Genomic DNA, 12,179 nt, shown 5'->3' with positions numbered 1-12,179 from the left:
CTCTCTCAAAGACCATCACTTTACTCTTCCCTACATTCACCTTTAGATTCTGTTTCTTACACACTCTCCCAAACTCATCCACCAAGCCTTGCAGCTCCCCTTCGTCTTCACTCAACAACACAGTGTCATCTGCAAACAACAGTACAGGGAGTTTCCAAACACTACCTTCTCTCACCAGGGCCACTCCAACATCCAGTGCCCTACCTTGTACCTCTTTTATTACCCCATCCATGTACAGATTGAACAACCATGGAGACATGACACATCTCTGTTTCAACCCAACCTTCAAAGAGAAAAATTCACTCAGTTCACCATCCACACGCACTGCAGCCTTAGCACCATCATACACAGTGGTGGGCAGCGCAAACAAAGAAGGACCTTGTGCAAGCACAATCCACAGTTCACTACCTTGCGCAAGCGCAAATGCGCAATCTGACAAATATTTAGCTTGTGCAATGTCGCAAGGCGCAAGTGCAAACCATTTACATATATTTTTGGGAATTACTGAAAAATATTGAAATATTTAAAAAAAACTGCATACCTACTTACTTCTATTTATTATTATTATTTTCTATTATTTGTGAGGGTGAAAGACTGACGAAGAGAGTGTATGTGAGTGAGGTGGAGGGTGGAAGAGGGAGGGGGAGACCGAGGATGAGATGGAGGGATGGGGTGGAGAGGTATATGAGAGAGGGGGGTGTGAGTTGGGAGCAGGGTAGTGAAATGGCGGGGGACAGGGCGACTTGGAGGCGATTTGTTTGTGGCCACCCCAAACGGGATTGAGGCGTCTGGCAATAGATAGATAGATTATTTGTTATTTGTGCAAGTGCGCAATCTAATATTTAGCTTGTGCAATGTCGCAAAGCGCTAGCGCTAATCATTTGCATATATTTGTGGGAATTACTGTAAAGTATATATTGGTATAATTAAACAAATTACTAAATTAGCAACCTGCCCACCACCCGCGGTGATTGAGGTACAGTAGGTCATTTTCCGGGAAAAACACCCTATATTTACCAAGGCATTGGCAAAGATCACGTGATTACTGTATCATCAACTCTCTCTCTCTCTCCGACAGAGGAAGGAGGGAATGGAGAATAAGAGAAAGAGGAGGGAAGGAATGGAGAATAAGAGAGAGAAGAGGGACGAAGTTTATGCCTTATCTCTTCACTCAAAGGGACGCTCGTTTGCCATTCCCGTATTTATTCTCTCTCTCTCTCTCTCTCTCTCTCTCTCTCTCTCTCAGAATAATGCTCTTTATCTCTCTCTCTCTCTCTCTCTTGTCTTGTCAAGACAATTTATTTAATAATTCAATATAGATATACAGTACAATAGCATATGTAATTCGTTGTAAAATGTAAAAAATCATGATAATAGAGTATTTAAATCAAATATCCACAGCCCAGTAAATTAATAGGCTGTGGATATTTGATTTAAATAATATGTTTTAATGGTTTTTGTAAGGAATTGCATATGCTAATCTTAATAAATACAGTAATGTAATTTATTATTATTTGAGGGGCTTGGAGGGAAAACCAGGTAAGCGCCACCCCAGCCAGAAACGGAGTTACATATACCACTTTATTCCCCAAATCCTCTTCTACCACTACAACAAGGGTTTAAGTGAAAAAGATGTCCCCAAGATGGTTGAAAATTATGATTTTTAAAGGGCTGTGAACGACCGTACTGCTATCGATAGCCAACCACTCCATGACATTGCCATTAGGTCCATTTTGGCTTAGTATTTTCTTCTCCCAAGTACTGCATCCTTGGAAACCAACATCATGTCCGGTTTTCCTACTTGAGTTAAGGGGATTTTACCATAGTATTCATATCAAAACACGCACTTATTGTAAGCCGCATGTACTGTATGTGAGGCTAAGCGTGAGAGGGAAAACCAGGCGAGCGCCACACAGCAGGAGGTGGCTGCAAGACGCGCCAATCGTGTGGCTCGACGCATACCACCAAGCTTTTTTTTATGACACCACCATAAAGGCACATGTCCTTACTTACCTACTGACATATTTTCAGTCTCAATATCTTATAGCTGACCTACAATAACACATATTATGGGTAAAAGTACTGCTACTTTGTCGTCGATTGTTGTCTAACAAGAGGAGAAAGAAGCTGTTATTGAATTTTTTCATTTAAAATACCACTAATTATCAGCGTCTGAGTATCATTACAGAAAAGTAGAGGAATTAGGCTACATGGAAAAAAAAAACAAGAGCAGAATATCTTCATTGGTTGGAAAGTTATGTCATATTTAAAGTACACAAACATTAACAGCATTTTTTTCTGTTTTCTTTTATTGGCACTTACCTGGTTTTCCCTCTAATGGCCTCATTTACTAATAATAATAATTTAAAAAATATTAAAAATACATTATCTCTGTTGAAGCATATTAAGAAATGCTACTACCCCCTTCCCTCCCGCCTCCCCCCACCAGGCACCAACCCACCCTCGCGACCCGCCCCAGCCTCCCCCATCCATTTTCCAGCCATGCGGGAAGCTCCCAAGACCACATGTCCCCTGGAAGACCACGTGTCCCTTGGATTGCGCAGTGCGCAGTCCACAGGGCAGGTGTGCAAAGGCTGGTGCGCAAGCGCAACTAAGTTTGCGCTTGTGCGCCTGCCTTTTCGTGTGCGCAAGCGCAAAATTGCGCATGGTCTCGTGCGGTGCACAATGCGCAGACGATATCACCGGACCGCAAAGGTGCGCAATTGCGCTTTGCGCAAGTGTTTGTGCACCTGCCCAGGGCTGATCATACATACTTTTCATAGCATTGAACAACTTCCCATTTACTCCATATATTCTTCATACTTTTCACAATCCTTGTCTATCCACCCTATCATAATCTTTCTCCAAATCCATGAAGGCCACATACAACTTCTTTCTCTTCTCTACAAACTTTTCCACTAAAGATCTAAGAATGATTATCTGATCTACACAACCTCATCCCTTCCTAAAACCTCCCTGTTCTTCTCCAACTAATTCCTCTGTTCTTTCCCTAACTCTGTCAATAAGTATCCTACCATACACTTTTCCTATTACACTAAGAAGACAAATGCCCTATGATTACCACACACTTCTTTTTCCCCTTTTCCTTTGTACAGGGGAATAATTATACCTGACTTCCAATCCTCCGGGACTCTACATTCCTCCCAGGCCAATCTGCACATCTTCCACATCCATTCTACTACTATCTATCCCCCATGCTTCAGCATTTCACCACACACACTTCATCAATTCCTGGGGCTTTCCCCAATTTGACTTTCTTCATTGCATCCATAACTTCTATCCTACTGATTTCTTCCTTTCTCACCTCCCTCCTTCTCCCAGCCATTCCGCAGCCACTTATACTTGCATTACCTCCATCCTCTATGTTCAACAGTTCCTTAACGTGTTCTCTCCATCTGCTCACTTTTTCTCCCTTCTCCACTAGTAATCTACCATTTTTATCTTTCACTCCCCTGCTAACTTCACTGCCACCCTGTCTTACTCTCTTCACCTCTTTCCAGAACATTTTCTTACAGTCCCTCCACTTTACATTCAAATGCCTTCCAAATTAGATGGTTATGTGGAGTAAATAACAGGCCATATTACATTCTCAGAAAACTAAAATGATGACTTGTGGCAGGAACAGTAAGGGTATATGGTCATTAACAAAAAACTTGCCCACGTAACCTTGTACAGGAAATGGTACACTTCTGGTGCAGGAGCTGCATGTCATTTATAATCACAGTCACTTGTCAACAACACGTGAAAATTGGTTTGCGCATCATCCAGAAATGTAAATGAATCATTTGACATCAGCTAGAATAGAATACCTGCTGGTTAAAGGTAACAGTATTAACCCTGTCAGGCTTCTTCATACTCACCCTCAGCTAAAGAAATGAATCTGGCATTTGCTGGAATAAAATACTGGAGTTGTACTGAACATGATTTAGATAATATAACAGTCTGTATAGCCATATCTGTCAGAACGATGATAATGAAAAGTATCATGAGATGATGTTTAAGTATGGTGCATCGCTACAGTGATGTACTGCATACTGTATTTTACTTTATCCTTGCTGCATCCATACAGTTCTATTCAGTATGAAGATTTTGTGGATGGAAGGAATTAAATTTAGTATAGCTTTCAATAACCCCCTTCACTATTTGAGAGCTCTCCTAGATTGGGAAAATTTGTATGGAAGTAGCAAAAATACACCAACAGACTGTATCACAGGATTCAAGGGGTTCTACTGTATTTATCTTCCACCAGACACCTAAATCCCAGAGGGGTTGACCACAAGCTGCCTCCATGTCACCCTGTCCTCCACTGTCAGGTTGCCGTCCTCCCAACTCACACCACCCTCATTCATATACATCTCCACCTTATCCCTTAGCCTTCTTGCCCTCCCCCTCCCCTCCAACTCTCACATACAGTGACCTAGTCAGTCTCTCATTCTCCTTCATCTCACTACCTTATCCTTGATCTCTCCCTCCCCTCCACCTCACACAAAACAGTGCCGTAGTCAGTATCTCCTTCTCTATTCTTTTGACAAAACTTATATAATAAAACATATTGTGTATCCATATCTGACAGAATGATGACAATATGAAGTACATCGAGGTGACGCCGCGTTCGGGTCTGTACTTCCCCTCGGTGGACCATGTGAGAGCCAAGGTGACCAAGGCTAGCTTACAACAAGGAGACAGCAGCCTTCCTGTAGTGATCAACTGCACTAATTTTGCAGGGGTTGACTATAGTGCTGCTAAGGTACAGTACTGTGCCAGAAGTATAACCCTTACTGTATTTTTAACTTGTCAGCCACTGTGCATACAGTATTCATACCATGGTGCAGTTTTACTGAATATTGGCATTTATCAATTAATGCATCAGTGTCCAGTAAAAAAAACAACTATCTTTCCAGTTCGATCAGCTGCCTAAATACTGTACAGTGAAAACCCTATGTCTTCTAGTATGAAATTCAGGTGGTCTGATTAATCCGCTAAGTAATCAAACTTTGGTAAGATACTTGTGTCTTTGTCCGTACCTGCATTTACGATACTTGTGTCTCTGTCTGTACCTGCATATTAGTTTGAAAGTTTGTGCATGAGTTTATTTTGTGAATGATGTGCTAGATATATCTAGAATATTCAGGCATGGTGTGACTCCACCCAAAATATTACCAGTTTTTCAGGATTGAGAGTGAGGGTAGAGTTCACTCTTTAGACATTTTTTTCTGAGGAAACCAGTTTAACAAATATTTCCCAAATATTGCAAATATCACACACTGCATTAATGCTGTTGACTGGAGTATCAGAACCATTAATATTCACTTTCCATACCTTGAGGGAAGTACTGGAGTAAATACATGAATCAGTACTGAAGAGGAAAGATGAGATCTACACCCACCGCAAATTGACTTACGACCTACACACAGAATTGTTGTGGAAGAGTTGTCTGTCTTTGCTTTGTGTTTCCACCTCTACCAAGTGAATTTTTTGGGCAAGAAGTAACTGGCAACTCCTCTGGTGTTGGCAGGAGGTGGTGAAACACTGCACATCAGTGTTTGCCCAGAAGCAAGAGTGGGAGTATATGTTCCTGTCGCTCCGAGCTTGCACCTCCCTCTTTTTTCGTATGCATTATTGTTTGCCCTGTTATTTTCCTAGAGTTGAAGTGTCATGCCTGGAAAGCACTGCTCAAGGGATGAGAGGGTCTGTATCATTGCATGGAGGCAGGATAATGTCCCTATCAACACGATTTGTGAACGTATTGGACGAGGAAAGTTGACCATCATGAAGATTCTTGCTGCAACACGCGGCCTGCCACCTGATGTCGTACCAGAGCACAAGCATGGAGATGGAAAGAAGAGGACGACTCCAGAGGTACAGGTACGCTTCTGAAGAGGGAAGTAATCAAGAATCCTCGACTGACAGCAGCAGAATTGAAGAGAATGCATCCCCAGCTGTTCCAAGATGTCTCAGTTTGAACTATCCAACACTGCTTGCAGAAGGAGCCGGGTTTGCCAAGCCACACTGCAGCCAAGAAACTGCTTCTCACTGACTGCATGAAGAAGCAGTGCATTCAGTTTGCCAAGAAGTATGCACACTGGACATCGGATGAATGGAAAAAAATTATGTTTTCCGATGAAAGCACATTTCAAGTGTTCCAGGTGCGTTCTGGCAAGGTTCATTGCCCTGCCTGCTGTAGTCGATATAACCCTGCTTACACCGTGTCGACTGTTAAGCACCCACAATCGGTAATGGTATGGGGGTGTTTCTCAGAGGAAATGGGAAGGGGAGGCCTCTACTTTCTTCCTAAGAACTTGATGATGAATGGTGGCCGGTACATTCAAGTTCTGAAAGGTCATTTGTTAAACTTTTTTGCTATTCATGGGTGCGACTTTTTCATGCATGATTCAGCTCCATGTCACAAGTCAAGAAAGGTGACAAAATGGCTTCAGGATAATCGGATTGAGATCCTCGACTGGCCTGGCAACAGTTCAGGTCTAAATCCGACAGAAAACTGCTGGGCAAAGATGAAGAAAATCATGGCAGAGAAGAAGACACCCAATCTGGACAACCTCAAGACTGAACTGACAAATGTTTGGTGCAAAAAAATGTCCTTAGGTTACTTTAGAGATCTAAATGATTCCATGCCAAAATCCATCCAACTGGTCCTGAAAAACAAGGGAAACATGACTTCATATTAATGAATGGCATTTCATGAACAAACATTGTGATATACAGTACTGTAATTTCTGTGTTTTTTAATACCTTGTGGGGGAGGACCTAAGTCAATATGCAGTAGCTGTATATAAAACAAAATTAAATTTTAGCATGTTCACTGCAGCAGCCAAAGAGAATATTCAACAATTTAATCCAGAGTCTGAAATGTATGGGATGATAGGGACATTGCTAACAAATGGAAGAGGAATAAAAGGCAACAGGAAAGACAGTTTTCAAAAACTGATCTGTGGGAATGATGAGAGCAGTATAGTGGTAAAAATGATCAACTTTAACGATACTAAGAAGAGAGGTGTGATGTTGCAGAAAGGACAGATGCAAAAGTGAAGAATGCTGTGAAGAGGTTGAAAAATACAAGGGCAACAGATGTAGGTGAAAAAAAAAATAAAAGACTGATAAAATGCTTTGGAGGACTGAAGTATTTGTTGGAAACATACCAGAAGGTCTCAATGTCTGGAGCTGGCCCAGGATAGTGAAATAAGGCTGCGATTGTGCATTCAGACTAAAATAAAGGTTACCAAAGTCATTAGTAAAAAAGATCATGGAATAAGTCTGGGTAAATAATCAGAGAGAAAGTACGATAGATGTTAGAATGTCTGATGAATGATGAAATGAGTGGTTTTGAGAGTGTTGGGGTATTCATGGAAAAAATATTTCCACAGTGAAATGGACAGTGGCGCTCAACATCCACTCACTCGATGTAGTGCTGCTGTTGGGTGTCTGCTCTTTCCTCTCCTCCATCCCTCTTTCCTTCCATCCTCTTCTGTCTTTCTTTCCTTCATACTTTCCTCGTCCTTATGCCTAAGGGTGACTTTACACTCCCTCTTCTGTCTTTCTTTCCTCTTCCTTCTGCCTGTGAGTGACTCTACACTGAGTGACAAGCCAAATGGTTTCCTGTACACCAGGAAACCATTTACTACGCTGGGGGGTAACCATATAACCAAATTAAGAAGCCTGGTGGTTTAGTGGGTAATTATTGCACTCCAATCGGATTGAGCCAGTGAAGGTTTATATCCAAGGGGTGGTTGGAGTTGATTGCTCATGTAATGCCACTCAGGGATAAGCGAGACTGGTCACTCTCATCTTAACTGTCGGGACCAGCTGCTTAGCCCCGGGCTCCTCTGCTCCTCATGGGGCAATGTAGGATTGGATGATGGATGGACGGATGAATGGACAATGGAAAGGTCAAGTGAGATGGACTGTGAGGAAGTTTAAGTACCAGTATCAGAAAAAAGCATATATCAATGTGTACAGGATTAACTGTGATGATGCATTACAATAACTATACAATCAATCTTCACTTGTGCTGTTTTATGATATGTGCAGGCATGATGTTGGTTTTAAGTGAAACAACTCTGAGACATGCATCTGGTGCATGATGATGAGTCAAATGCACAAAAAAAAAAAAAAAAAAAAAATCAGACTTAAAACTTTATAATGAACTACAAACAACTTTATGTGATCAAAAGCCAACTTAATAATGAAAAACACTAACTGAAACAGCTGTAAACTATTTAATTTTTTTCAGGGCATGAAAGCTATGTGCGATGATTTTGAAAGGAGACAACAGAATCTTGTGTTCAGTCACATAACACCAGGTGTGGAGAAAGGACTGAAGGCCCTCAATCAACACATAACTGTGGCTAGGAGTCCTGATGATCTCACTGCCGCACTGACAGGTAGGTATTTTGCACGGTATGAGGATGACAGCAGCTTTTATTTATGTATGCATTTTTTAAAACAGGAAGGAGGCAGAAAGATGAAGAGGTAAGAAAGCAGGCAGGACAGGCAGTCCATCATCGGTCAATTTTGACTACCCTTCCCACTTTCCTACTGTTCCTCCCTATTCCACCTCTTCATGTCTCCTTCTCCTTCCAGAATTTTAAAAGAGTAGGTAGTTTGAACAATTTCAGCATGAAGCAGTTTTCACATACTTATGCATGCAGTTTTCACCCTATACTGAACTCACTGTTACAGTAAGATCTCATTATATCTCAGCAATGTGTTCCAATATAACAAAAAAATTTCCCTACAACTGGGACTGTAAATTGGGGGGAACTAGTAAATTATCTTAGGGGACAGCAACAGACCTTCAGTAGGAAATGCTTCTCTATATTACTGTGACCTTATATAACAAAATAAGAATGCCAAAAATGCTAGATACTATAAGGACTTTCTGTACATTACTGTATTATCACGAATGCCTTGCTTCTTCTTGGTAATCCATCAGCAGGTGATCATATGACAGAAGCATCTCTAGGCTTCTCTGTTCTCACCTGACATCCTCAGTGTTCCAGCCCCAGGTCCCTAAATTCCTGATGGGGCAGCACAAGGGTGGATGAAGGATGGCTGGATGAATGAATGGACAGATGGCCAATTGCACGTTCACACTTGATCTTCTTCCATAATGTTCAGTCTTCCTTGTGTCCATTTCCACTGAACTGATTCACATCAACACTTAATAACTTGTTTTGTACCCAGTAATGTTTAATAATCTTACATACCACCAGAATTATTAAAACTGTATTTTATGAAAGCATGAAGGAATTTAAATAGCTTAGGAGGTCCCTGTGGCATAGATTGCAAAATGGTTGAGGAAGTGGGGAAGAAGGTCCAGTAATGTCGGAAAGTGTGCTGATGCATACTTTGACAACATGTGAGTGCGATACTGACAGAGTTGGAGGGAAGTTGGTCATGATAATGAGTAGTAATGAGAATGGAAGTACTTGAGGAGTGCATGTGCAGTTAAGGCAAAATGCAGCGTGATTAGCCAATTTAGTTTGGTGATGAAACTATTTTGTCTGTTCTTGCTACCTCCAGCTGATTTTGTCCACTTTAGGGGACTTCTTGTTGTGAAGTGGTTAATGAAGGCTATATTTAATCCCTACAGTTCAAGAAATCTCTCCAGAACTAAATACAGTTGTCCAAAGGTAGCCAGAATAAATATGACATCCTTTAGCTGTAGGGGTAAAAATGGTGGACACAGAGAGCACACACACACTAGACGAATGATAAATGGAGACACGGGAATTCAAATGAAGATGCAGATTCATATGAAGTAAAATTTTGATGGAAAGAGATTCATACAGAGAATGAAATTTAGATGGACAGACGGAGATTCAGATGGAGAAATCAAATTTTGCATGATGAGACAGTGCTTTAAATGGAAAAGCAGATTTAGTGGAAACATATTCAGATGGAGATACAACAAATTACATGGAGATGCAGAGATTCAGAAGGAAACTGAGATTTAGACAGAGATTTAGATGGAGAGGCAGAGATTCAGATAGATTTTTAGATACAGATTTAGATGGAATGACAGAGATTTGAACAGAGAGAGAGAGAGAGATTCACATAGAGAGACAAAGATGCAGATGGAAAAAAGGTGTGGAGTAAGAAAGAGAACAGGGTCAGTGGCAGTAAGCCATGGCAGACAGAAGATGGTAAAGGGGATACTCATGAGCATTCAACTACAACTCTTTCCAAAGTGCAGACTGGAGCAAAATGTATGCAATCACTAATGTTGATGAGAAATATGAGTTTCTGATGAAAGTATATAAAACAGGAGTTAGTAAATATGTTCCAGAATTCTCCACAGCAGTGGTAGGGAAGAAAGAATGGTTTAACAACAGGTGTAGAATTGCACTCAAGGCAAGAAACAGAGCATGGAATAATGTGAAAAGAAGGCATAGTGAAAGGGCTTGGGAAGAATACAAGCAGGTATGACATGAATTTGTAAGGGTGTGGAGATAGTAAGGATGAAAATATGAAAAAGATATTGTAACTAAATGTAAAAAAGGAACCTATTTTATAGGTTTGTTAATGGTAAAGAAAGTTAGGGACAGTATAATAAGATGGAGAAACGAAGATGAAACTTACGAAAGAGAAGAGGATTTGTGCAAAATAATGAACAACAAGTTGCAGCCAGTCTATGTGTTGGAAGAGGAATTCAGTGAACCTGAAATGGAACCCAGGATGATGAGAATGGTGTGAATTGCATCTGACGTGAATGAGGTGCTACAGCTGAAGAGGGACATGGATGTGAGAAAAGAAATGGGACCAAATAGTGTGGCTGGATGGATCCTGAAAGAATGTGCTGACCAATTAGTGTGGCCTGTTTATGTCATCATTAAGAGCTCTCTGGAAAATGGACAGTCATCTATAGACTGGAAAAGAGCAAATATTGTGCCAGTCTTCAAGGGAGGAGATAGGGATGATCCACTAATTACAGACCTGTATCACCTACTTGCGTTGTTTGTAAAATCTGCAAGAAAATTATTGGAAACAGATGAATTAAGTATTTAGAAGAAAATGAAATGATAACACCAAGACAATGTGGTTTTAGGGAAGGAAGATCTTGTGTTACTGACCTATAAAGTTTCTATAGTAGGGTAATAGATGTCATACAAGAGAGAGAGGGATGGGCAGATTGTGTCTGTCTAGATCTCAAGAAAGCATCTGACAGAGTGCTGTATAAGAGACTGCTGTGGAAGTTGAAGACCGTTGGGAAACTATTAAAGTGAATGGAAGATTATCTGATAGGAAGGCAGATGAGAACAGTCAAAAGGGACAAGGTTTCACAACGGAAAAATGTGACCAATGGAGTACCCCAGGGCTCCGTCTTTGCCCCAATAAAGTTTCTGATATATATATACATATATAAATGATTTGCCAGAAGGTTTGAATAGTTACAAGAGTATATTCACAGATGATGCTAAAATCATGAAACATATTAAATGTATTGATAATTGTAATGAACTGCAAGAGGACTTAGATAAACTCCAAAGCTGGAATCAGACTTGGAAAATGGATTTCAGTGTCGAGAATTGTCATATATTAGAAATGGGAGTGTGTGGAAAAAGACCGCATTGGACATATATAAAGGGCAATGAGATAATTAGTGAAAGAGAAGATGAGAAGGACTCAGGAGTGATGATTCAGGATGATGTGTCACCAGAAAAGCATATACACAGAATCACTGGAGGCACTTATGGATTACTGACCAACATGAGAGTGGCTTTTAATTATATAGAGGAGAAAATTTTGAGAAAGTTGATAGTGACCATGATAAGACCAAGACTAGAGTATGTGGCTGTGGTATGGTCACCTCATTTGAAGAAGCATATTGTATTGAGAAACTGGAGAGGGTTCAACAGATGGCTACAAGGATCATACCATGCTTAAGGGAACTAACCTACGAGGAGAGATTAACCAACACTGCGTGAGAGAAGGGAAAGATTAGACTTGATCACAATATTTAGAAATGTAAGATAACTGGAAGAGGTGGATAAAGAGGATCTTTTTGTGTTGGACGATGGAAGAACAAGAGGTCATGACTTCAAGTTGAGAAAAAGTAGATGTCTTAATAATCTCAGAAGGTTCAGTTTCCCGAACAGAAGCATAGGTACTTGGTATGGCTTAGATGAGGAGGTCGTGCC

General features: G+C 40.8%; 1 protein-coding gene across 1 annotated transcript in view; it reads left to right on the top strand.

The window, feature by feature from the left end:
* LOC145394021 (sodium-independent sulfate anion transporter-like) overlaps window positions 1-12,179 on the top strand; it is a 75,904-nt gene that overhangs the window by 32,459 nt on the left and 31,266 nt on the right. Inside the window, exons 9-10 of the mRNA XM_080267991.1 lie at window positions 4,595-4,768; window positions 8,270-8,420. Of these exons, the coding sequence (XP_080124117.1) occupies window positions 4,595-4,768; window positions 8,270-8,420 (325 nt within the window). The remainder of the gene's footprint in view (window positions 1-4,594; window positions 4,769-8,269; window positions 8,421-12,179) is intronic.

This window comes from Coenobita brevimanus, chromosome 26 (assembly GCF_032717465.1).
Source record: "Coenobita brevimanus isolate Jiangsu-jjx chromosome 26, ASM3271746v2, whole genome shotgun sequence".
Lineage (NCBI taxonomy): Eukaryota > Metazoa > Arthropoda > Malacostraca > Decapoda > Coenobitidae > Coenobita > Coenobita brevimanus.
This window is presented reverse-complemented; position numbering and strand designations above follow the sequence as displayed.